The sequence below is a fragment of the Oryctolagus cuniculus genome, chromosome 1 (genome assembly GCF_051225735.1).
Source record: "Oryctolagus cuniculus isolate XC-2025 breed Fujian yellow rabbit chromosome 1, ASM5122573v1, whole genome shotgun sequence".
In the NCBI taxonomy this organism is placed as follows: Eukaryota; Metazoa; Chordata; class Mammalia; order Lagomorpha; family Leporidae; genus Oryctolagus; species Oryctolagus cuniculus.
In genome coordinates this window covers 18,422,672-18,449,744 of record NC_142867.1, presented here as the reverse complement: position 1 = coordinate 18,449,744, position 27,073 = coordinate 18,422,672, and the positions used below count along the sequence as shown (strand labels likewise).

At 44.4% G+C, this 27,073-nt stretch overlaps 1 protein-coding gene and 1 non-coding gene across 50 annotated transcripts in view; one reads left to right on the top strand and one right to left on the bottom strand.

Annotated features, from left to right (window-relative positions):
* The window catches only part of CELF1 (CUGBP Elav-like family member 1), a 119,666-nt gene that overhangs the window by 7,471 nt on the left and 85,122 nt on the right, over positions 1-27,073 (bottom strand). For 19 of the 49 annotated variants that reach the window (XM_070070487.2, XM_017346474.4, XM_070070496.2 and 16 more), the window contains 10 exons: positions 14,279-14,466; positions 12,290-12,372; positions 9,055-9,103; positions 7,125-7,259; positions 6,547-6,626; positions 6,070-6,231; positions 3,583-3,658; positions 2,079-2,207; positions 1,305-1,418; positions 87-272 (listed from right to left, as the gene is read on the bottom strand). In XM_070070487.2, the coding sequence (XP_069926588.1) occupies positions 87-272; positions 1,305-1,418; positions 2,079-2,207; positions 3,583-3,658; positions 6,070-6,231; positions 6,547-6,626; positions 7,125-7,259; positions 9,055-9,103; positions 12,290-12,372; positions 14,279-14,456 (1,192 nt within the window). In that variant the 5' untranslated portion in view covers positions 14,457-14,466. The remainder of the gene's footprint in view (positions 1-86; positions 273-1,304; positions 1,419-2,078; positions 2,208-3,582; positions 3,659-6,069; positions 6,232-6,546; positions 6,627-7,124; positions 7,260-9,054; positions 9,104-12,289; positions 12,373-14,278; positions 14,467-27,073) is intronic. The other 30 variants (XM_070070511.2, XM_070070499.2, XM_070070498.2 and 27 more) reach the window with 3 other exon arrangements.
* LOC127484959 (U6 spliceosomal RNA) lies at positions 7,571-7,677 on the top strand. The gene has a single exon (XR_007912156.2). It is a non-coding gene; the product is annotated as a U6 spliceosomal RNA (small nuclear RNA).

Below are 27,073 nucleotides of genomic sequence, written 5' to 3'. Positions count from 1 at the left end.
CTACTTAAATTGTTCTCTTGGCCTTTATTCTGCCTCTTGGCTCTGTGTAGTCCCTATCCCTGAGCCCAGTCCCCCTTTCCACTCACCTTCCTTCTGGCTTCCAGCAGCACCGATACTCTGCTGCGTCAACAGGTTCTGGTTGTACAGAGTGGGGAGCGCTGCAGCAGCATACTGCTGAATGCCCGAGTAGGCCTGGGTGAGGGCCTCCATGGTGCTCCCGGTGCCGTTGGAAAGGCCACTGCTGCCCAGGCCACCATTTAAAGCAGCCATCCCTTGGTCAGGAAAAGAGAAAAATTAACATACTGGGAAGACACATTGATGCCAGACAGTTACACTCCGGTACGTCTAGACGAGGGGAAACTCCACAGTTCTCCCTTGCCTCTCCCACTTGGCTTCTCCCTGAGGAGGAATGCCACCTAACTGGTCAGGCTTCCGGACATTCACCAGACAGCATTATCATCAGTGGGGATATGAACAAACACCATACCCAGGTATGGCTCACCCCATTACCTTCTCCCAACCTGTGGAAGAAGTGATAGCGCTTACACAGGAGGGGCTCTCTCTTCTCAGCTACTCTGCCAAGCTGGAATGTGCTAAGACAGTCCCAAGGACTAGGGACTTAAAGAGGTACAAGTGAGCCATGAGAAGATATGGATAAGCCTTATTATCAAAACAGCCCCTAACCTTGAGCAGCACATTCTATGTGCTAGGCATTAGATTTGATGTTCTCATTTAACTTACCTGTTTGCTTGCTTGTTTATTCATTTACTTATTTACTTGAAAGGCAGAATTATAGGGATTGGAAGAGACAGAGATCTGTTCATCTGCTCATTCACTCCCCCAATGGCGGCAATGACCAGGGCTGGGCCAGGCCTAAGCCAAGAGCCTGAATTCAATCCAGGTCTTCCATGTGGGTGAAGGGGCCATCTTCCGCTGCTTTCCCAGGTACATTAGCAGGGAGCTGAACTGGAAGTGGATCGGCTTGAACAGGTGGGTATCCATATGGGATGCTGGCATTATAGGCAGTGGTTTAACTGTGCTACAATGCTGGACCCTCATTTAATTCTTAACAACCCTTCTAAATATTCTATTGCTCAAACTTCACAAATAAGAAAACGACTTTAGAAAGGCAGTCGGAAGTTATAGCTAGTAAGGGGAAGAGGTGGGATTTAACTCAGGTCTGACTTGCAATCCCACAATTATTATTCTTAACTTTACTGGGCCACTCCAATCATACCAGGATTGTTTAAGATGTGCTACCTGCAGAAGGAATAGCCTGATGACAGCCAAAAACTGCCCCTTACCTGCCAAAGAGCCAACATTGAGGCCAGCTGTCGCTCCAGCTAATGTCTGCAGGGCTCCAAGTGAGGCAATAGGGTTTACAGAGTTACTGCTGCTGGAGCTAGGTGAAGACCCTGCTATTAGAAATCCAGGAGTTAAACTCACCCACACATGCTATCTGTTTGCAAATTTTATCTGCTTCTACTTGTACTGGAAAGGCAGACACAGAGACACACATTTTCCATCTGCTGGTTTACTCCCCCAAATGCCCTGCAACAGCTGCAGCTGGATGAAGCTGAAGCCAGGAGCTGAAACCCAACCTGGAATTCCCACCTGAGTAGCAGCGACCAGAGTCCTTGAACCATCACCTGCTGTCCCCCAGGATGCACATTATCAGGAAGCTGGATCAGAAGTGGAGTCTGGACTTGAACCAGGGACTCCAATAATGAGAGGCAGACATCCCAAGTGGCATCTTAACCTTTGTGCACAATGACACCCTCCCTGCCATCAACAAGAACCTAAGGACAAGAATGATGCTATCCAATTATCTGCAAAGAGGTTTTCAGTTACTAGACTATCCTTGCAGGACAGAGCCACACATGATGGCTACAGCAAACCAGAAATTACAAGAATTCTCTTAAGTCAGAAGATGACATTTGAAAGTCTGTTGTTTATAATATGACCCATCTGGAAATGGATGTTAACTACTTTCCAGAATAACATTTCCCTCCCTTTGGATTCTGCCTTTAGACAAAGAGGATTTACCTAAGGCACACTGGCCCTTATTACATGCTTACCTGAACTGGTGAGTACGCTGAGGGGACTGCTGGATGTAGTGAGAGCACTGGTACCAGTTGGTGTGTTCTGAGCTGCGCTAGCTGCAGCAGCCAGTGCAGCCAAATTCTGTAACTGCATTGCATTTAACCCTGCAACATCCAAAGCAAGATATCAGCCAGCAGATTAAGGTGCCTCCTATTAACTCCAGCAATGACAGCACATGCTGGAGGAACGGTGGTGGTCCAAGACAAAGAGGCACTGTTCTAGATAAGCCTTCTAAGCAATATTACAAGCCTCTAAGAAAGACTCAGATAGCAATATGAAACTTGAAATTACTTCCTGAGAGACAAGATAGCTAATCCAATAGCTTTATTACCCAAGTGACAGTTAGAAAAGGAGCCCAAGAGAACACCGCCAATACCTGTGGCACAGGATGGGATTATATCCCAGTCCCTCACTCACACTTTACAAGGGGGTCTGCTCTTCGCAATGGAGGGGAACATGTGGAAAATGTAGCAGAGATTCAGAAGGCCCAGGAGCAATTACAGGGACTAATACACATGACACGAGCAACAGACATAAAGAAAACATTGCTACTCGAATTAAACTAGCCATCATCAGAAGAGAGAAAAAACACCACAGGAAGGACCTCCAGGGAGAACTGGACAGTACAGTCAAGGGGTGAAGAAATCTGAATTGCACTTTGGATGTTGCCTAATCATTTACTAGATGATGCAAAAAGCAGATGAGGGGGGAGTGGGAGAGTACAAAGAGAATAAAAATTCCCATCTAACGACTTTGCAAACACACAGCAAACTATAATTTCCTGGGACAAGATGAACCACTATCAAAATTCTTCAAATTACAAAACACAGTTAACTGAAGATTATCCCTTTCTCAAATGTATCTGCCTCACTTAAACCACTGTAAAAAGTATAGGGACCAATACCACTAGAACTGCCTTATTCCTTACCCCCAAGTTTTATAATGGCCCTGTTTCAGGTTTTTCTATGGAACCCCCATTTTGTTATAAATTTCAGTTATTTGTCAATGAAGTCTTCTGTGTACATTAACAGCAACAGAGAAATTTACCTAAGAAATAACATGTGTAAGATACACAGGTAATTGAAGTGGGTTCTAAGAGCTTCAGGGTAAGCCATCTGCACAGAAGCCATCTTTGGCTTTATATCACTGGAAAAGTCACTACTGTGGAAATAAAGGATTTATGCAAATTTCTCCTTACCAAAATGGCTTAAGATAGTCTGCAGGTGCTAAGAGCTCTCTTTCATACTGACTCAACAGTGACTTAAGGGTTGGGTGGGGAGCAGACAACAACCTCAGAACAATGTGGCCACAACTAAATGAATTAACAATAGAACCACCTCATACAGACAAGGCAGATGAGTCCTGGGATATCCATCAGAGATTAGGTTTACATAACGAGCCATGCAAAAACTCTCAGGCTGTTGCTAGCTGGGTCTGTGGCCTGGGTCTGCTGCTCCTCCGAAGCGGTGGAACACTTACCTCCCATCGGGTGGAGGCTGCTCAGGGTGTTGAGGTTCCCAGAGGAGGCAGTCTGCTGAAGGAGCTGCAAATAAAGCTAGACATTACACCAAAAAACAGAACAAGAGTGAGAGTGAGGGCTGGTTCTGCATCTGGGATAACTCTACAGCACAGCAAAGCGAGAGTGCAGAGGCCCCCAGAGAGAAGAAAGTCGAAGACAAGATCCCAAGCGAACACAACAGAAACATGAGGCTTAGGACACCACAGGACAAAACAACAGAGCTAGAGGCCTGGCCCAGAGGTAGCCCGTTCACTGAGTACTGGGACCAGCTCAGAGTCCCTGCACAGCAGAAGGCAGCAGAGCAGACAACACAAGCACGAAAAGAAGCAAGCTACACTCAAGCAGCTGCAAAGTCGCCTGGTGAGCGTCTGTGCAGACTGACTGCTGTTTCCAGTTCTCTCCCCCCAGTTCTCCTTACTGAGTTCTGCAGATCTCACACTGCAGATTGCTTCCATTCCTGTACACAATTTCCACTTCACACGACTATTTTAATGTTCACATCCAACTATCTCATGGTATTTCTTGAAGTTACCTTTTACTCCAAAGTTCTACATCTATCCAGCCCTATGGATCTCTTCCTCTCCAAATTGGCCTTCACTGCTTCAGACTACCAAGTGACTGGTCAGGTCATACCAGGTTCAGTATACATTTTCTTCCAATGGTCACCCCGTAACAAATCAAACAAGAGGGCCTATGTGCAAGCTTACAGAACTTGTTGACCTTACTCTGTGTCTTAGCAAACTACAACCTTTCTCCAACCTAAAAATCATCACTCCATTTAAACCCAATCATCGTTCACAACAGAAAACTGGTATTCTTATACTGAATCCTTTATTCAACCTGTTCCCCATTTCTCACAAGCATCTGATTTGGTCCCGTCTCATCAATAGTTCCTCTAAGCCAGAGTTCACGAATGAGTTTTAGGAGGTCCACAAACCTCCAGAGATAGGAAAAAAAAATCATACACATATATCTAATTTTAAATTACTCCTTTGAAAGGAGTCCACAATCCCACAAAGATTCAGAATTATGGTTCTAGTCCAGTTGAACTCAGTTGGTTCAAGGCCACACAATCCAGAAAGATTTTCATAATTAATGATTACCTATCACTTACACACCATCTGTACCCACATATCTTCATTTTGTCTCCTTAAATACTCTTGGCAATGTGTTCAGTCCCAACTATTGAACTGTGCCTACTGTACTTGGCACCTTCATTTCCTCTTTAAACAAGAACACCTGTTTGGCAGGGGATCATGTCTAACTGAAACACAGACTGTAACTCTCTTAATACCATCATGTGTTTCCTGAGTGTAGTAATGACAACAAAAGGGGAACTCCTCCCAACAAAGAGCCTCTAACACTAAGAAAAGCAAATGCATAGGATCATTTTTGAAGCATTATCATTCTGGTAAAAAACCACATCTGAATTTTCTGAACTTTAATGTTCTAGTACTAAGAAACAATCTAATCTGCTGAATACAACAACCTTCTATATTTTTTTAACTTCATAGAAATGCTAGTTAGGATAAATTGGGATTTCTCCTAAGATTTTAGAAATATGGAAAGCAAGGAATATTAAATTAACCAAAACTCAGCAGTGGGAAACAGAAATCATTACCTTTCCTGTTTCCACACAGAATAATATTTCACAGGATGAGGAATGACTGCTTATACTGATTATTCCTTTATGGATAGCTTTGAACTTCATACAAATTTAGTGGTTTCATCATTTATAACTTCCAAGAAAACTTTTTCTGACTCACGTGTTTTAAATGTCTTGTGGTAGCTACAAATCTTTCAGGGGGTTAAAGCAACAATAATCCTCTATAACATATATTTCAGACCTATTAAATCTAAATATCCAAATACAACTAGACCTTCTTTTGATCAAACTCAATTGAGAGATCAAATTAAAAGAAATCTATATATAAATACAGTGGACTTAAATGTATACCTGTAAAACTCATTTAATAATGTCTATGTGAATCTCTTAAGCTCTCAATCTGCTGAAACAAACATATATCATACTCTTTAGGGAAGAATCAATATGGACGATATCAAGATATCCACAGAAAGACATTTGGTAGTCGAGATTCCTTCAGGAATTTTTGTCCTGAAGCAAAGATACATGATATTTCTAAATTATTTAAATCAGGAAAACAGAATTTGACTTTAACTGTAGCAAAAGCTGAGATGCATGACCAGGAAAAAGAAAGAGTGAGAGAATAAGAGAGTAAGAGAGTGAGAGAGAGAGAGAGAGAGAGAGAGACTCTGACTGTGAGAGACTAATATAACTTAAAAACAACACATTGCCTGAATTTTTACATACAATTTCCATTCAACCAAAGCTGTAAATGCCACTGTGTCTGTTAGCTACAGAGAGCAGAGGAAGAAACAGCTGAGAGCTTGGCACAGTCTGCAGAAAGCAAACCACAAAGACTCACTGCTAAATACTGGGGTCCAAGAGTATTTAGACCAGCCAGGTTTCCCCACACAGATGCTGCACTTATTTGCTGCATCTGTTGCTGGAGCTGCTGGGCCATTCTCTTCTGTTCTTTGTCCTTCTGTGTATCAGCAAATTTTACCACCATGGGGGACGAGCAACCCTGTGAAAACACCAAAGGGTCAAATTCCTCCTTCTGCATGAAGGAAAAATCTTTTGTGATAACATACAGGCTGCACTCTAAATTCATTCACAGTCAAATGATTCTCTTCCTGATGGACAGGAGTAACAGAAAAGACAATTAAAAAGCTCAACTATTTCCAATATGTTAATTTTAAAGAAAACAATGGTTTTAAATTTCATGACAGACTTGATTAACTTTTAGGGCAATTAGATGCAGCACATGCTGATGGACTTTTGATTGCCAAATGTCACACAGGCTAAGGAAGTTCCCTCTTTTCATCTGTCTGCTCCTTACCTCCATGGTCTGTGCTTGGTGCATTGCTTTGATAGCTGTCTGTGCCATGGCTCTTGTTGTAAAAGTCACAAATGCACAACCTGGTGAGAGAAGAGTCAGTAACTCATTCATTCATTTGCTTTTTATTTATCTGACATACATTTACTGAGTACCTACTACACTGCAACTATCATGCAGAAGTTTTGTGAGCTGGTGCTCACGAAAAGAAAAGATATACAGAGAAAGATATGTTACAACAGTGTGATTAATGAAAACCAGAGAACCACAGACAGGGAGAAAGGAGGAATTCTATCTATTCTAAAATGAGAGAAAGTGTTTCCATTTTGACATCAAGAAATTTTTAAGCATAACAGAGAAAACTCTGATACGTGGCACTGAAGTGTACAATGCAGACCTCTTAGTGGGCTGGGAGAATACAAAAGGGATCACCTAGTAGCAGGGGACTGCTGGGATTTACATGGCAGGCCCAATGTCTTCATGTTAACAGGGTCAAGGTATCTAGGGATCACTGGTTTCTACTGGTCCAACTAAAGTGTGACTCCAAATTTAAGACAAGTGTCTTTAAGCTGAAGTACCACCTCGGCTCAGGCCATCAGGTCCCCGCAATATCCGGCATTCTTCAATCTGTCCAAATGAAGAGAACATGACTCGGATGTCATTTTCAGTGCACTTCTTGGAAATCATACCAATGAACAGCTTCCTGTCTTCCACTGCTAAGAGAGTAAAACACGGAAGACTTGAACATCATTACTACACAAGGCAGTACACAGACTGGCAGCCAGACTGCCTGGGTTTGAAGCCTGGCTCTGTGTCTCACACCGCATTTCACGGATTCCAGGATTCATTTTTTCCCATAATTTTACATGCTCTCTTGTAACAACCAGTGTCCTATGTAAGCAACTGGAAGCGTTCAGATGAAAGACGGTAGCAGTGTGAGCTTGTAAAAGTGCCTGTTTCCTCATCTGATTAATAGGGATAATGAGGTTTAACTCAGAGGGTACTGGTGGGTATTAAATTCAAGGGGGTGCTCACTTCGGCAGCACATATACTAAAATTGGAACGATACAGAGAAGATTAGCATGGCCCCTGCGCAAGGATGACATGCAAATTCGTGAAGCGTTCCATATTTTTCAGTTCACAACTGATCATAATGAAAGGACTAAGAGTCAAAGGGAGCACATAAACAAGTCTAGTACCTGCTAACACTAACCGATAGAATAAATAAAGGGGAGAGTGATCAAACATGGGAAGTGAGATACTCAGCAGACTCATAGAATGGCAGATGTCCTAAATAGCACTCTGGCCTCAGAATCAGCCCTAAAGGCATTCAGATCTGGCTGAAAAGCCCATGAGAGTATTTCAGGCATGGAAAGCCAAGACACTCTGGCAAAAGATCTCTGTGAGTGAGATCCCAGTGGAAAGAACAGGTCATCAAAGAAGGAGGTACCTTTCTCTGAAGGGAGGAGAGAACCTCCACTTTGACTATGACCTTGTCTAAACAAGATAAGAGTCGGAGAACTCAGAGGGCTTCCATAGCCTTGGAAACTCATGACTGGTGCATAGGGAGATTACTGATGCCATAGACAGGAGTGTCAATTGGTAAAGTCAACAACAGGAGTCACTGTGCACTTACTCCTCATGTAGGATCTCTGTCCTTAATGTGCTGTGCATTGAGATTTAATGCTATAACGAGTACTCAAACAATATATTTCACTTTGTGTTTCTGTGGGGGTGCAAACTGTTGAAATCTTTACTTAATGCATACTAAACTGATCTTCTGTAAAAAAAAAAAATAAATTATCAATTCCCAACTTGACTCTCACTGGGATTAAACATGACAATAGGTCTGATCTGATTTCATCATCATTTAAAAAAAATCATCTATTATTTTTCACTTTATGTTTCTGTGTGGGAGCAAACTGTTGAAATCCTTACTTAATGTATACTAAGCTGATCTTCTGTATATTAAGATAATCGAAAATGAATCTTGATGTGAATGGAAGGGGAGAGGGAGTGGGAAAGGGGAGGGTTGTGGGTGGGAGGGACGGTATGGGGGGGGAAGCCATTGTAATCCATAAGTCGTACTTTGGAAATTTATATTCATTAAATAAAAGTTAAAAAAAAAAATTCAAGGGGCTCAGCATCTGGCCTGTTTTCTCTCAATAGCAATCACTGCTGAAAAAGAGAGATAAAAGGACACATTTTTCGATGGGTGACACTACCTATTTTCTTGAAGACTAATTCTCCTTCCTAACTTGTTCATTTCCTCCCTCATGCCCATCCATAGGAAATTATATCAATCAAGGATGTTTCAGTTCATTCTAAAATGTTCATATCATCTTTCCCTGTCAACGATTTTCCTCACTTGTTTATCATACATATTTTACCGAAAAAAATAAAAAGACAACTTAAAGAACAGATTCCCTGGAGCACAAATCAAGCCAGATATTCTAAGAACATACACACTAAAAGAAACCTTGTAAGGGAAGAGTTTATTTACTTGCTTACCATTGTTCTTCTCGCTGTCAGCAGGTTTCATCTGTATAGGATGATGCATCTGAAAAGGAAAATCCGTAAGTATTATTACCATACACGTTGATGGTATTTAGAACATGAATGAGGATTCAACAAGAAATTCTGGGGTTAGAGTTCTGCTGAAATGAGTTGGCAATCCCTTTCACAGTGCTGGTTCGAGGCTTGGCTGTTATGTTTCTAATCCACCTCCCTGCTACTGTGCCAAAGAAAGCAATGGAATATGGCCTAAGTGCTTAGGCCTTTAGCTACCCATGTGAGAGACCCAAACTGAAATCTCAGTTCCTGACTCTGGCCTGACCCAACCTGTTGCAGCCACTTGGGGAGTAACCAGCAGAGAGATCTCTATGTCATCCCCTACTCCCAAGTTTATCTCTCCCCTTTTCCATTGTTCTTTCAAATAAATCTTAAAAAAAAAAAAAAAAGGCCGGCGCCGTGGCTCAATAGGCTAATCCTCCACCTTGCGGCGCCGGCACACCGGGTTCTAGTCCCGGTCGGGGCGCCGGATTCTGTCCCGGTTGCCCCTCTTCCAGGCCAGCTCTCTGCTGTGGCCAGGGAGTGCAGTGGAGGATGGCCCAGGTGCTTGGGCCCTGCACCCCATGGGAGACCAGGAGAAGCACCTGGCTCCTGGCTCCTGCCATCGGATCAGCGCGGTGCGCCGGCCGCAGCGCGCCGGCCGCGGCGGCCATTGGAGGGTGAACCAACGGCAAGGGAAGACCTTTCTCTCTGTCTCTCTCTCTCTCACTGTCCACTCTGCCTGTCAAAAAAAAAAAAAAAAAAAAAAAAAAAAAAAAAAAAAGAGAGAGAGAGAGAGAGAGACAGAAAAGAAACTGCAGAACTAGAGCCTTCAGGGTTCTCGCTGAAATCATGTCTTTCTCATGCATCATCTTTTCTCATAAAAGATAATGGAAGCCGGAGCTGCGGCTCAATAGGCTAATCCCCCACCTAGCGGCGCCGGCACACCGGGTTCTAGTCCCGGTTGGGACACCGGATTCTGTCCCGGTTGCCCCTCTTCCAGGCCAGCTCTCTGCTGTGGCCCAGGAGTGCAGTGGAGGATGGCCCAAGTGTTTGGGCCCTACACTCCATGGGAGACCAGGAGAAGCACCTGGCTCCTGCCTTCGGATCAGCACAGTGTGGCGGCCATTGGAAGGTGAACCAACGGCAAAAGGAAGACCTTTCTCTCTGTCTCTCTCTCTCATTATCCACTCTACCTGTCAAAAAAATAAATAAATAAAAAAAAAAAATTAAAAATGGAGGGACCAGTACGGTGGTGTAGCTTGTAAAGACTCCGCCTACAGACCTACAGTGCTGGCCTCTCATATGGGCACGGGTTCAAGACCCAGCTGCTCCACTTCCGATACAGCTCTCTGCTATGGCCTGGGAAAGAAGATGGCCCAAGTGCTTGAGCCCCTGAACCCACATGGGAGACCCAGAAGAAGCTCCTGGCTCCTGTCTCTTGATTGGTGCAGCTTTGACCTTTGTGGCCAATTGGGGAGAGAGCCAAACAATGGAAAACCTCGTACTCTCTCTCTCTCTGCTTCCCCTTCTCTCTGTATAACTATTTGAAATAAATAAAAGAAGTGAAATGTGAGAGGACCCAAAACACTTCTTTAAAAAAAGATAGTGAAAGGGTCAGCACTGTGGTGTAGTAGGTTAAGCCTTTGCCTACAGCACCCAGCATCCCACATGGGCACCAGTTGGAGTCCCAGCTGCTCCACTACTGATCCAGCTCACTGCTGATGGCTTTGGAAAGCAGTGGAGGATGGCTCAGGAGCTTGGGTCCCTGTACCTGTGTGGGGGACCCAAAAGAAGCTCCTGGATTCAGACCAGCCCAGCTCTGGCTGTTGCAATCATTTGGGGAGTGAACCAGCTGATGGAAGACCTGTCTCCGCCCTGTCCCCCATAATTCTGCCTCTCAGATAAATACATAAATCTTTGGGGAAAAAAAAAGATACTGGAATGTGAATTCAGAAGTCAAAATATCTTAGAATCTTGGCTGAAAGAGAACTATTTACAGCCCATCTTCTTCGAACTCCATTTATGCCTCCTTTACACCAATTCCTGGATATATGGTTATTGGTGTGTCCTTATTATGTGTGTAAGTATAGTTGTGTCCCTCAGTATCCATGGGGAAATAGTTCCCTGACCCTACACAAACATCAACATCTGTGGATGCTCAAGCCCCTTACATAAAATAGCACAGTATTTGCATATAACCTACATACAGCTTCTAATCATCTCCAGATTACTGATAATAGCTAATAAAATGGAAATAGCAGGGGTCAGCACTGTGACACATCAGGTTAAAGCCCCGGTCTGCAGTGCCAGCATCCCATATGGGCACTGGTTCAAATCCCAGCTGCTCCACTTGCAATCCAGCTGTGGCCTGGGAAAGCAGAAGATGGCCCAACTGCTTAGGCCCCTGTACCCGCGTGAGAGACCTGGAGGAAGCTCCTGACTTCGGATCAGCGCAGCTCCGGCCGCTGCAGCCATCTGGGCAGTATACCGGCCAGTGGGTGGAAGACCACCCCTACCTGTAAACTCCGCCTTTCAAATAAATAAATAAATCTTAAAAAAAATAAAATGGAAATAGCTGTTAAACTGTTGTTTAGGGGAGTAATGACAAGGAAAAAATATTTCCCATCCATGGTTGCTTGAATCTGCAGCTGTGGAACCCACAGCAAACAGAGAACTGACTGCATATCCCATCTATCAAAACTACCACCAGGGGTGGGCACTGTGACACAGCAGGTCAAGACACTGCGGGAATACCCACATTCCATATCAGGGTGCCAGTTCAAGTCCTGCCTACTCTGCTTCCAATCCAACTTCCTCCGCCTTGCGACGCTGGCACACGGGGTTCTAGTCCCAGTCGGGGCGCCGGATTCTGTCCCGGTTGCCCCTCTTCCAGGCCAGCTCTCTGCTGTGGCCTGGGAGTGCCGTGGAGGATGGCCCAAGTGCTTGGGCCCTGCACCCCATGGGAGACCAGGATAAGTACCTGGCTCCTGCCATCGAATCAGCGCGGTGCGCTGGCCGCAGCACGCCGGCCGCGGCAGCCATTGGAGGGTGAACCAACGGCAAAGGAAGACCTTTCTCTCTGTCTCTCTCTCTCTCTCTCTCTCTCACTGTCCATTCTGCCTGTCAAAAATAAATAAATAAAAAAAAATCAAGCAGCTACCATAATCCCGTTTCTAAGTAGGCGCTTTCTTACCCCTGGGAGGACCTTCATGTTGTGAAGAGCATTCTGCGCTTCCAATGCAGCTTTACGGGTGTAAAACGTAACAAAACAGCACCCTGCAACAAGGTAGAGTTCACAAAATCAAACCCATCCTTTGAAAACAAACAATTCCTAGAGCATTTTGTTACACTGACATATTGGCATTTAAAAGAGTTACACTGGCATATTGGCATTTAAAAGAAAAGGTTGCTTTATTAAAACTGGCTGAAAGAAAAGAAGGGGGGGAAGGGAGGAGAGGGAAGTACGGAGAGATGGAGAGAGGGGAAAGAGGAAAAGGAGATGGGAGGGAGGAAAAGAGAACTTAGCAGGAAACAGGATTCTTTTTATTTTTTATTTTTAATTTTTTTTTTTTTTTTTGACAGGCAGAGTGGACAGTGAGAGAGAGAGACAGAGAGAAAGGTCTTCCTTTGCCGTTGGTTCACCCTCCAATGGCCGCCGCGGCCAGCGCGCTGCGGCCGGCGCACCGCGCTGATCCGATGGCAGGAGCCAGGAGCCAGGTGCTTTTCCTGGTCTCCCATGGGGTGCAGGGCCCAAGCACCTGGGCCATCCTCCACTGCACTCCCGGGCCACAGCAGAGGGCTGGCCTGGAAGAGGGGCAACCGGGACAGAATCCGGTGCCCCGACCGGGACTAGAACCCGGTGTGCCGGCGCCGCTAGGCGGAGGATTAGCCTAGTGAGCCGCGGCGCCGGCCCAAGAACTTAGCAGGAAACAGGATTCTTTTTAAAACATTTTCTTTGCTGTGTCCGCCTCCTCCTGCTTATATTTACGGCTCTGGGAAAGATGGCTTCCTTTATAAAGGTCATGTGTCACTCTATTCTACTTACAGCACCAGGTAGTTTACTGGGCAAGGTGACACTGTCACAAAGACGACAAAGGGCTTGCAGCCTGTCGTCTACCAGGAACTCTTTCTGCCCTTGCTGTCTCAGAACAAACCACTACCTACACGGTAGCCAGCTTCCAACAGATGCCTCAAACATAACTGTCATGTACTGAATTATAAAATGACTTAACAGCAAGAACCTCTTAACATCTTTTCTGAATTCTTGGTTCTCATCAAATATAATTAAGCTTCTAACTGCACATGATGCTGCCTGAAGTACATATACTTTGTGCTTTGTGATAGTGGGGGCGGGGGGGGAGTATGCCTTGGAAATCTCGGGCTTCAACGTTCTGACACTCTTATTACTGTGACACAAGAGATGCCTTCCAAATCACGCTGCAGTTAGGATTTTTAAATTATTTAATATTACACTGCCAGTCATTTCAGAAAACTATATATTTTATATTTTTGGTTAACTATATCATAAAGAGAAAATATTTCTGCTTCTAGATATTCTGCTATTAAGCCGGTTTCAAACATGTGAATCATGCTTATTCACATCTGTACTTAGGACAGCGTTCAGAAAATGACTCTGAAATCGGTCGCTTGTCTGGTGGGGGCAAGGGCAAAGCTATGCCTGTTGACCATGGGTCCTCCAAGCATTCACTCTGCTGTTGTTTCTGGAAGCAGCTCGGCTTTTCTTCTTTTGTTTATTTTTAGGCTACAGAAAACAAGTCATCTAAACAAGTCCTTCTTGTCTGATAGACCAATCCTGAAGGACCTCTATATGACATTAATAGGAAATCTATGGTATGTGGATGGTCCTCTTTCAGCTTACTCTCGTCAACCCACCGCGAAGATCAAGTGAGATATTCACATCGGTCTATGTCTTGAATTTAGAGCTCTAAAAAAGAACTGCTCAAGATGTGATTTACAAATTATCATCATGTCACCTTAACTTTTTATTTTTAAGCCATTAAATGTGTCTGAATCGGAAGAAAGAGTCACTCTAAGAGGATTCACTTTTTCCCTGTATGACTTCAGGAGTATCCTGGCAGTAAAAAGAAGAGAATGAATGCATGTAGTAGAAATTAACAGAAAAATCTAATTCTTTGTTCTGTCAAAAATCCAGAGTCCTCACCTTTGCTCTGAGGAGGGTTTTGGCTCCTATCCCTTAAGACATTGATTTCATAGACAGCACCATACTGTTCAAAGAGTTCCCTCAAGTCCTTCTCAGACCAGGTCCTGGGAACCTGGCCCACAAACATCTTGATAGCATCAAGATCCGGTTGGTCTGGGTGGTCCAGGGTGCCGTTCATTTTCTTTGAGCTGCATGAGATAAAATGAAGTATATTACATATTCATGTTACTTTCCAGAAAGTTTTTTAAGATCTCAACTACTTTCTGAAAGAGGAAAAAAAAAATTGTACCCCTTTCACTACTTCCATTCACTTTACCAGTTTCCTGGTCTTCCCTCACCATGGATGTCTACTTAATTGGATGCCAAACAAAAGTCAGCATCATGATTAGGACATCCTGGATTTTAAAGAGGCAACTAACAGTGTCACTCATTCTTTGTCTAGCCTAAGAATTCTCAGAGCAACTTAAAGAGAAAAGCCCTCAAAGCAACATCAAGTTTTAGTGATCCTTAAGCATAGTTAACAAAACAGAGATACTTTTAAAATGTCCATAAAATAATAAAGGACTGTTGACTAAGGATAAGATTCAGAATTTAAGTACAGTGATAGATGGAGTTTCCTTTTCAGGAGATGTTAGAACAGAAGTACCTGATTTCTAAGGCCTAATTTCCAAGAATTGACTCAAGGGGCCGGCGCTGTGGTGCAGCGGGTTAACACCCTGGCCTGAAGCACTGGCATCCCATATGGGCGCCGGTTCTAGTCCTGGCTGCTCACTTCCGATCCAGCTCTCTGCTATGGCCTGGGAAAGCAGTAGAAGATGGCCCAAGTCCTTGGGCCCCTGAACCCGCGTGGGAGACCTGGAGGAAGCTTCTGGCTCCTGATCGGCACAGCTCTGGCCATTGCGGCCAATTGGGGAATGAACCAGAGGATGGAAGACCTCTCTCTCTCTCTCTGCCTCCCGTCTCTCTGTGTAACTCTTTCAAATAAATAAAATAAATCTTTGACTCAAATGCTGACCTTTCTAGTATAATCTTATTGCTCTTGAGTTAGGCCTCTAACTTAAAACATAGCTTTACTTCTTAAACTCTACAAATGGCTGACATAAACATAATGTTGTCATAATTCAATACTTTTTGGTTTCTAAATTATCAAGTTAGGCAGTGGCGTTGTGGCGTAGTAGGATAAGCCACCCACTGCAGTGCTGGTATTCCAATATGGGCACCATATGAGTCCCAGCTGCTCTACCTCCGATCCAGCTCCCTGCTAATGTGCCTGGGAAAGCAGTGGAGGATGGTCCAAGTGCTAGGCCCCTGTACCCATGTGGGAGACCTGGGAAAAGCTCCTGGCTCATGGCTTCAGCCTGGTTCAGTCCTAGCTGTTGAGGCCATTTGGGGAGTGAATCAGCAGATGGAAGACCTTTCTCTCTGCCTTTCAAATAAATGAAATAAACCTTTTTTAAATAAAGTTTTTATTTGTATGCATTTGAAAGGCAGAGTTACAGAGCGGGGTAGAGACAGAGAGAGAAGTCTTCCATCCACTGGTTCACTCCCCAAATAGTGACAAAGGGGGCTGGGCCAAGCCAAAGTAAGGAGCCAGGAGCTTCACCTGGGTTTCCCACATGGGTACAGAGGCCCAAGCACTTGGGCCATCCTCCACTGCTTTCTCAGGCACATTAGCGGGGAGCTGGATTGGAAGTGGAGCAGCCGGGACTCGAACCAGTGCCCATATGGGATGCTGGCGCTGCAGGTCAGGGCTTTAACCTGTGCCACAGCACTGGCCCCTGAAAATAAATCTTTAAAAAAAATTATCCAGTTTACTTGCTATTTTACTAAGTCTTTACTAGTTAAAATCTCTTATCAACCATAACCATTTTAATGTCTAAAAGTTCCTCCATTCCTATCACACTGAACTCGGAATGTTCCTTCACTCTTACCACCCCTGCCGCAACCAAGACCTTAGGGTAATTCTTGGACTACAAATGTTTCCACTTAAAACCATTTCATCTATTTTAAGGCCTTTCTCTTGCCACTTTTTCAAATTGTTTCTCTCAACATTCATCTAAACCATTAATAACCTACATTCAAAATAACTAGTTTAGTTAGCTTTCCTTTTAGCATTTGCTGTTTAATCCAGAAATAATATGAACACATTCAAGTTTTGGGGTTCTTAATTTCCAATATTAAAAAATACCAACATTCTTTAAAGGAAAATCAGCAGTTTCTCTACCACTGCTGTCGTTTGTGGTGTGTGTGTATGTGTGTGTGTGTTTTGGACAGGCAGAGTTAGACAGAGAGTTATTGACAGTGAGAGAGAGAGAGAGAAAGGTCTTCCTTCCGTTGGTTCACTCCCCTAATGGCCGCCATGGCTGGCGCACTGTGCTGATCCAAAGCCAGGAGCCAGGTGCTTCCTCCCGGTCTCCCATGCGGGTGCAGGGACCCAAACACTTGGGCCATCCTCCACTGCACTCCTGGGCCACAGCAGAGAGCTGGAATGGAAGAGGAGCAACCGGGACAGAATCCGGCTCCCCAACTGGAACTAGAACCCGGGGTGCCGGCACCGCAGGCGGAGGATTAGCCTAGTGAGCTGTGGCGTGGGCCTCACTGCTGTCTTCTAGTGTTTGAAGATCCTCAAGAATGCTGAACTGTGAAAGCAGTTCAACCTTTCATCATTGAGTTCTTGAATCTTTTTTAAAATTTATGTATTTATTTGAAAAGCAGAGTTGGGGGGAGATAATCTTCCATTTGTTGGTTTAATCCCCAAATGGCTTCAATAGCTTCAGTTGGGCTGAATAGAAGCCAGGAGCCCAGAGCTCCACCTGGGTCTTCCATGTGGGTGCAGGGATCCAAGAATTTGAGGCATCTTCTACTGCTTTCCCAGGTGCATTAGCAGGGAGCTGAATCAGAAATGAAGCAGCTGGGGCCAGCACTGTGGGATAGCAGGTAAAGCCACTGCCTGAGTGCCAGCATCCCATATGGGTGTTCGTTTGAGTCTTGGCTGCTCCACTTCCTATCCAGATCTCTGCTGTGGCCTGGGAAAGCAGCAGAAGATGGCCCAAGTCCTTGGGCCCCTGCTCCCACGTGGGAGACCTGGAAGAAGCTCCTGGCTCCTGGCTTCAGATCAGCATAGCTCCATTGTGGCCACTTAGGGAGTGAACCAGTAGATGGAAGACCTCTCTCTCTGCCTCTCTGTAACTGCCTTTCAAATAAATAAATAAATAAATCTTTAACAACAAACAAAGTAGAGCAGCTGTGACCTGAACCTGCTGTACTATCCTAACCTCAAGCAGATTCCTAAATCTCTTAGAACTGAACACAGGCAGGCTACTGTCACATTCCCATTGCCAAGTGTAACACTAACTTAATTAATGTCCTAAGCTTGAAGGCAAATGGCACACTAGTCTGTGACAACTCCCTGCTTCTTCTAAGTTAAGCAGTTAGCTACATCCTGGGACTCAAATAGCACTAAATTTCTACCTTCACCCCAGAAGGTAACACTTTTTAGCATAATCTGACTGTATCTATCCCAACAATACTGACAGCTCCTTGAAGGCAGAAACTATTTCCTGAACATTCTTGCAGATACAATTAGTTCCATGTGAACACTCAAATGGGGGATGGGAGAAATTCCTTGCTCAACAATTCCCCTTAATTAGTTAGCCCCAGCAAAATTAGTGTTGTGTGCAAAGTGGGCTCCCAAATTTGAGTAGCTATTATAGCCTATGATTATTTGATTGCTACAGGATCAATCTATCCTCTCTTACCTGACTTTCCTCCTCCTACTTTTCCTGACTCATTTATTTGAAAGGTGGAAGGACAAATAGAGGGAAGTTTAAAGAGACAGCTTTAAAAGACACAGCCAGTGCTGTGGCACTGTGGGTAAAGCTGCCGCCTGCAGTGCCGGCATCCCATATGGGCACCAGTTCGAGTCCCAGCTGCTCCTCTTCTGATCCAGCTCTCTGCTATGGCCTGGGAAAGCAGTGGAGGATGGCCCAAGTGCACCGGTGTGGGAGACCCAAAGAAGCGCCTTCTCTCTTTGTGTAACTCTTTCAAGTAAATAAATAAATCTTAAAAAGAGAGAGAGAGAGAGAGAGACAGAGACAGACAGACAGACAGCTCTTCCATCTGCTGGTTCACTTTCCAAATGGCCACAACAGCCAGGTCTCAGCCACGCTGAATCAGGAACCAAGAACTCTGTCCAGGTCTCTCACGTGGGTGGCAGGGGCTCAAGTACCCACAGCCTTCTCAGACACATTAGAAGGGAGCTGGATTGGAACAGCAGCAGTCGGGACTCACACCAGCACTCTGAAGCAGCAGCTTTAACCTGCTGCGGGCTATAGTGGCAGCCCAAATCTACATTCTTTTTCTTCCACACGTTTTGGGACACATTTTTAACCATTTGGAATACATGGTTTACCTTTATCTGTTCATTTAAAACCACAAGTGGCAGGTCGTTGCAAAAAAATAACTGCTTTTAGAAGTATAATCCTAATGTTCCAAAAGAAATCAGGATACCATTATGACAAAAACCCCACCATGGCCATTGAAATAGTGGGTATCACTCCCTACAACCTGCCACCAACAACTTTAATTACCAGCTTTAACAGCATTTTTACTAAAATGTTGCTAATCTTTGGTCAAATTTCTATCTTAAGGAGGGTTAACATGGAACCCCAATGGTGCTCAGATATGTTCTGCAGTGAGGAAGCTGACAGCTATTTCTAGGTAGAGGCAGGGGGTCCTTGATTTGTATTACAGCTGTGTCCCCTTGTTCTTTCTTGCTGTGTTTGTGTGCCATCTCTAAACTTTCTACATCACCGTGCAGTGTAAAAGCTTCATAAATACAGTCAGTATATTTGGATTACGGATGATCTAAAAATTCTGCAGACTCAGGAGTCTATACAACGTGCTCCTTTTCTCTTCTTTTTCTTTCCAAATCCTCCTCTAGTTCTTAATGTCTATTCTACTCCCCAAGCCGTCCTTTCCCCCTTGTATACCAGTTATATCACCAGAATTCCCCACAGCAGTGCTGTTCAAAGTGTGGCCTGAGGGCCAGGGGCAATCTTCAAACTTAATACTTTAGTGATTTTATCTGTTCAATCTAAAAATACAAAATAAAAATTCATACATTACTGTACTTGTCTATTAAATCACTCTTTCTTTTCTAAGAGAGGGTGGTGTGACATGAAACATGTGCCTTCACTGCACTTGGAGAAGCACTTCCCAATTATTAGGCCAGGCTCAAGATGCTGCAGACATCATACACTAGAGCCATGCCTTGTCTTACTCCTTCCTTCGGAAAATATTGGGCACTTACTTAACACAGGCTAGGTGCTCTGTTAGATGTGGCAGACACTGGTGAATAAGAAAAAAATGGGCGATTTCCTTGGAGCTCATGGTGACATAAATGAAGCTACAGATATAAAACAAGAGAGAAGCAGCCACATGTATTCTTGGGTCTACGTAATAAGCAGGCACAAATGCTTTCTCACCTACTACTCTGTCTGAAGAGATAAGCAACAATGAATGCTCTTCCATTTTCCATCTTATATACTTTTAGTATACATGTTACGCTGAAGGTCAAAAGTAACCACTGGGGGCCAGTACACTGTGTCATAGTAGGTTAAGCCTCCACCTGTGGCGCCAGCATCCCATATGGGTGCCAGTTCATGTTCAAGCTGTTCCACTTCCAACCCAGCTCCCTGCTAATGGCTTGGGAAAGCAGAGGAAGATGGCCCAAGTGCTTGGGCTCCTGCACCCATGTGGGAGACCTAGAAGCTCATGGCTTCAGATCAGCCTAGCTCCAGCCATTGAGGCCAGTTAGGGAGTGACCCAGTGGATAAAAGATCTGTCTCTTTCTCTGTAACTCTCCTCTCAAATAAATTCTTTAAAAAAAAAAAAAAAAAAAAAAAAAGGAACCACTACAAAAAAAAGTTACTGGGCCAGGGCTGCATTTAACTGCTGTACCAGTTAAGATACCTGCCTCTGAAGTCCACATCCCATTACTGGAATGCTTGGCTCTGCTCTCAATTTCAGCTTCCTGCTAATGGGAGGCTGCAGATGATGATGGCTCAAGACAGAAATGTTGGTCTCTGCCTTTCAAATAAAAGCAGTACATTGAAGAAAAAAAAAAAAGGCCGCCTGAGGATGTGACTCTAGCATAATATGCCGAACTCCCTATAGTCATCCATTTTCTCTATGTATCAATAAACACATTCTCAAATTTGTGCCTTACCTCTCCACTCAATGAAGTACTCCTCAGGAGAATGATCATGAATGGGGTGAGGGAGGATCTCTCATTTGTTGGTTCACTCCCCAAATGCCAGCAATAGCCAGGAGCCCAGAACCAGTGGATGGCAGGGATGCAACCACCTGACCTCTTACCTGCTGTCTCCCAGGGTACATCAGCAGGAAACGGGAATTGGAAGCAGAGCCAGAACTCAAACCCAAGCTTTGCAGAAAGCACTATGGTATCTTAACTGATCTGTTGAATGCTAGCGCCTGAATTGTGTATATTTATTATAACCACTCAAAAACCAGTGAATTCAGTAGCCCTCTGGAGAAGTATCTATAGTGTTCCTATCATTCCTAAGCGGCAAGTCTACGGAAATTCTTACCTTCTGTGGGCATACTGCTAGCCCTGACCTGGGAGCAGGAAGGAAGAAAGGAAAATCAGGGCCTACAGCAGTGAGGGAAGGAGGGAGAGGAGAAGCAGACACGTGTTTAAGGGGAAGGTAGGACACCAACCTGTTAAATTATGTTTCTACTTTTGGCAGCAGAAGCAATAATAACAGTAACTACTTTAAGAGGCAAATCATTAAGAACGACCAAGTACGAAAAATTAGGACCAGAAGCTACCTTGTCCACCTTAATTCCTGATGAAATATGCCATGGGAAAATAGAATAAAGATTCTATGTGGAGGACGGACAGGGAAGGGGAGAACAAAGGGCTTTATCTTCAAAGCATGCATGTCTTCTGATTGCAACTCTCTCTTTTCTTTCTCCTATTGTTTCCCTCTCAAATCAGGTCAGTACAAATGCTCTATCCTTTCCCCTTCATTCACTGGCCCCAGAATGAGTCTTAACCCAATGGCAAGTGGATCCATTGGCTGGACTAAAACTTATCATCTGCAGCAGCCTATGTTTAAAACAGAGGGAGAGCCTGGCCAGTCAGGCTCCCCTGCAACTGCCCCAAACAATACATCTACCACACATGGCCATTTCCATTTGATTTTAAAAACTCCATTCTTCAGTTGCACTAGCCACATGAGAACACTGTTGTCACATATTTCTACTGGACAGTACTGGTCTATCAATTCTTATACTGATTAGCAGAAAGAGGTAGTTAGTGAAGTCAGAGTAGAAAAGTTATAACCAGAGAGAGTGTGAGTTATATAGACAGGTGAAAGGACTATGGCAAGAGACAGTGAATCATGGTACAACACAGATGAACTTTGAAAATATTAAGCTAAATGAATGTCAGTCACAGAAGGTCACATATTGTATGATTCTATTTTTATGACATGCAGAACAGGTGAACCTATAGACAGAAAAGGTAGTGGTTGCCTAAGAATGGGGGTGGGGGAAGAATTGTCACTAATGGGTACAGGGTTTCTTTTTTGGAATGCTGCAAATGTTTGGGAATTAGTTGACGTAATGGATAAACATTTGTGAATGCAATAAAAAAAAAAAGAAAAAAAAACTAATTGTGCCATTTAAAAGTGTAAATTTTAGGCCGGCGCCGCGGCTCACTAGGCTAATCCTCTGCCTAGCGGCGCCGGCACACAGGGTTCTAGTCCTGGTCGGGCGCCGAATTCTGTCCCGGTTGCCCCTCTTCCAGGCCAGCCCTCTGCTGTGGCCAGGGAGTGCAGTGGAGGATGGCCCTGCACCCCATGGGAGACCAGGAAAAGCACCTGGCTCCTGGCTCCTGCCATCGGATCAGCGCGGTGCGCCAGCCGCAGGGCGCCGGCCGCGGCGGCCATTGGAGGGTGAACCAACAGCAAAGGAAGACCTTTCTCTCTGTCTCTCTCTCTCTCTCACTGTCCACTCTGCCTGTCAAAAAAAAAAAAAAAAGTGTAAATTTTAGGGTATGTGAATTATATCCTGATGAGGGGGAAATCAGAGGGCAGGTTGGAAGGACAGTGGCAATGCGAAGCCACACTGCAAGGAAGTTATAAGGTAAAGAGCATATCCCGGAACCAGAAAGATGGAATTTCCAAGTATTTTGGCTTCAAAGCTCCTAATTACATTATATTCCAGCTCACACATATCCTGAAAACTGTTTCATATATATGAAATATATAAAATCTCTTCCCTTTATATAAAGAAATAAATTTAAAAAGAAAACCCTTTCCTATATGTTAGAGTGTATTCCTTGAAGACCAACAAGGTGGCAAACAGGAGCATCACACTTGTTTAAAAATCATTTCAGAAACCTTTTTATTATTCATTTTTCATTCTCTTCCCTTATCACCTGTTGTTTTGTTCACTATACAAACAGAAAAATTACATACTCACCAGTCCCTCTACCTCCCCAGTAGGAATAAATACTGTCACATTCCAAATTTCAGTCTCCACCCACCCTCATGTGGCTCACATACTGTGCTGTGGGAAAACTGGAACACAAGTGAATCAGAATTAAAGGGCCCAGGACCATTGGCCAGGCTAGTTACCAGCTACTCTCTAGTGAGGATAACACAGAATGTATCTATGATCCAAGGAAGTCATTTTCATTTGGATAAAGGAAGATCCTTCTATCACTTGGGGTGTTCAGTACTAGAAAAAGCTATCCGTAAAGGATTTAACATCACCATTCAACAACAGAACAGTTAACAATCTGCTTTTGAAGGTTTTCCGTTTTTTTCCCTGAGGTATGGAGAAAGTGTTTGGTGTCCTTACTTCTGCAATCATGTTTAATTACAAAATCCCTCAAAGGGCATACTATTCATTCAACTCTATTTCCCAAGCTCCTGTTATGGTGCCAGATTCCACACACCAAAAGGCTATAAAAAGGACAGAGCAATTCCTGCCCTGAAGGCGATGGCACTGAATGAGTAGAAGGACAGAACCATAATCCTGGATAAATCCTTTAAGAGACGTATGAACGTTGTGTGAAAGAAGTGGCTAATGAGCCTTTATGTTATCCGTAGGGTGAGAGATTTAAGCTGGACAAGGGCTGGAAAAAGCGCTATGTGGCTGGGGCCAGAGCTGTAGCACAGTGGGTAATGCTGCCACTTGCAGTGCCAGCATTCAGTGGCAGCATTCCATATGGACACCAGTTCGAGTCCCAGCTGTTCCACTTCCGATCCAGCTCTCTGCTATGCGCTGGGAAAGCAGTAGAAGATGGCCCAAGTCCTTGGGTCCCTACACCCATTTGGGAGACCCATGATAAGCTCCTGACTCCTGGCTTCGGATCGGCACAGCTCCGGCCATTACAGCCATCTAGGGAGTAAACCAGCAGATGGAAGACCCGTCCCCCGCCCCCTCCCCCACCGCCTCCCTGTATCTCTCTGTCTTTCAAATAAATAAATAAATCTTAAGGGGAAAAAAAAGCATTATGTGGCAAGGAGGAATGAAAACCATGCTGATGGAATGGTTAGGACTGACAAGAGGGAAGAGGAGGGTGAGGTGACAGTAGAAAAGAAAAGGTTGGGGGAAGAACAAAGAATATTAGAAGAAAAAAAAGAAAATCTGTAAGAATAAAGAAATAGATTAGAGAGGGGCCCGCCCTGTGGCATGGCAGGTGGGGCTGCAGCTTGTGGTGCCAGCATCCCATATGGGTGCTGGTTCGAGTCCCAGCTGTTCCACTTCCAATCCAGCTCTCTGCTGTGGCCTGGTAAAGCAGTAAAAGATGGCTCAGGTCCTTGGGCCCCTGCACCGTGTAGCAGACTCGGAGGAAGTCCTGGCTCCTGCCTTCAGATTGGCATGGTCCTGGCCATTGCAGCAGACTGGAGAGTGACCCAGTGGATGGAAGACCTCTCTCTCTGCCTCTGCCTCTAACTCTGCCTTTCAAATAAATAAATAAATAAATAAATCTTTTTGAAAAAGATTTTTTTCTCTCTGCCTCTCCTTTCTCTGTGTAACTCTCACTTTCAAATAAATAAATAAATCTTTTTTTGAAAAAAGAAATAGATTAGAGAAACACAGGTATAGTTTTCCATGTTATACTGACATGGTTAAATTTATTCCAAGATTTCAAAAAAGAATGATCATATTTGCCATTAAAAATTAATTTATTTTTCATTTAGTCAAAAGCAAGAAAAAGAGATTCCATTGGCTGGTTCACTCCCCAAATGTTCTAAACTGCTAGAGCTAGGTCACACAGAAGCCAGAAGCTGAGAATTCAATCCAGGTCCTCCCAGGTGGGTGTCAGGGACCCAAGTTCTTTGGCCATCACCTGATGCCTCTCAGGGTGCCCATTAGCAGGAAACTGGATAGGAAGTAGAGGAGCTGTGGCTCAACCCAACCATTCCGATACGGGATGTGGGTGTCCCAAGAGTCATTCTAACTGCTGTCCCAGATTCGTCTTTTAAAAAATACCTGGCTGAGCCGGTACTGTGGCATAGCAGGTAAAGTCACGGCTTACAGTGCCGGCATCCCATATGGGCGCCACTTCGGGTTCCAGCTGCTCCACTTCTGATCCAGCTCTTTGTCAAGGCCCGGGAAAGCAGTAGATGGGCCAAGTCCTTGGTCCCCTGCACCCGCATGGGAGACACAGAAGAAGTTCCTGGCTCCTGATCGGCACAGCTCAGGCCGTTGTGGCCATCTAGGGAATGAACCAGTGGATGGAAGACCTTTCTCTCTGCCTCTGCCTTTCAAATAAATAAATAAATCTTAAAAAAAAAAAAAAAAAAAAAAATGAGGGGGGAAACCGGCGCTGTGGCTCACTTGGTTAATCCTCTGCCTGCAGCACCAGCATCACATATGGGCGCTGGGTTCTAGTCCCGGTTGCTCCTCTTCTGGTCCAGCTCTGCACTGTGGCCTGGGAGGGCAGTGGTGGATGGCCCAAGTGCTTGGGCCCCTGCACCCGCATGGGAGACCAGGAGGAAGCACCTAGTTCCTGGGTTTGGATCAGCACAGCACCGGCCATGGCAGTCATTTTGGGGGTGAACCAATGGAAGGAAGACCTTTCTCTCCGTGTCTAATTCAATCTGTCAAGGAAATTAAAAAAAAAAAAAAAAAAAAAAAACACCTGACAAAAATTTTGATGAAGTACTGTGTGGGAAATGTGGAGATGAAGAGGTTCTTGCATTAAGTAGCTCCTAAGATTAGGGCACAGTCTTGGGCAATGCTAAGAAATTCTGGGTCATGCTCCATTAATACTCGGAGTTCACTTGAACTCTAAGGTGAGGAAGAAAAAGAAATTATTATTAACTCTTGGGTTCTAGAGCAATGTTGTTTATGGAGATGCCTTTATTCTAAAACAGCTCATTGGACACCCCCACATAAAGTCAGAGAACTCAGGAGACATTTGGGGTAAAAGTACAGAGATCTGAGAATCACATCAGTCTCCCCTTAAACAATGGGAGAGCTAAAGGCAAAGAGATGAGGCACAACCCTTGGAGAACACCCATATCCTAGGGTACAAGCAAATTAAGGGGAATCAGTGGGAGCTTAACAAATAAATAGTATCAGATCCATGGTGTAATGGGTTAAGAGTGATCTGAGAATCAAGGACACTGATAACACTAAGAATAGAAAGTAGGACCCAGATCCCCTGGCCTCTCCAGACTTCCTCCACCACTTCATCACTGTTGTAAAGAAATTTTGAAATAAAGTACATTTTTAGATAACATCCCCAGGCAAAACCACTGCATCCAGAAAATTACTGATTTACCCTCCCACTGAAGTAAAGGGTAGCAAAATCCAAAAAGAACTGACAAGACCATTCTTAAGAACTTCCTAGGCTGGCACTGAGGCTCGCTAGGCTAATCCTCCGCCGGCGGCGCCAGCACCCCGGGTTCTAGTCCTGGTCGGGACGCACGATTCTGTCCTAGTTGCTCCTCTTCCAGTCCAGCTCTCTGCTGTGGCCCGGGAAGGCAGTGGAGGATGGCCCAAGTACCCAGGAGGAAGCACCTGGCTCCTGGCTTCAGATCGGCGCAATGCACAGGCCGTAGCAGCCATTTGCGGGGTGAACCAATGGAAGGAAGACTTTCTCTCTGTCTCTCTCACTGTCTAACTCTGCCTGTCCAAAAGAAAGAACTTTCTTCTTCCAAGCACCGTTCTGGATCTTTGGTGTGTGATGCCTATGGGAATGGATCTGGGGAGCTGCAAGATTGGGAAAAGTAGATGGGTAACTGCTCCCTGACGCTGAGGCAGCTGGTCTGGGGAGCAGAAATGGAGGGTATCATTAAACTTGCATTCCAGGTCCAAAGTTGACAACAGCTCTCCTCAGGCTAGTCAGTTACAGCTCTCTCAACTATGTTTCTCATCTGTAAAACAGGGACAATAGCTGATACCCAGTTGGCTTTACAACTAAAATAAATACAAGTACACTTGGAAAAAATGGTATGACATTCCACTTGCTGATTAACACTGGTTCAGAACTTTAGTGTGCATGAAAACTACACAGCTTTCTACACTACACTACTTATTAAACTACAGAACCTTGGGACCTACTCTAGTATAAGAATATTAAGATTTTTAAGTTCCAGGTAACTTTAATGCAGTGATCTGTGGTCCAGACTACATAAAATATTGTATTGAATTACTCGAACCTTTCATGTCTTCAACATGAAAAAAGCGGCTAAGAAAAATGCTGTGTCTAAAAAATAAAAACTGGCAGTGGCAAAACACAAAGAC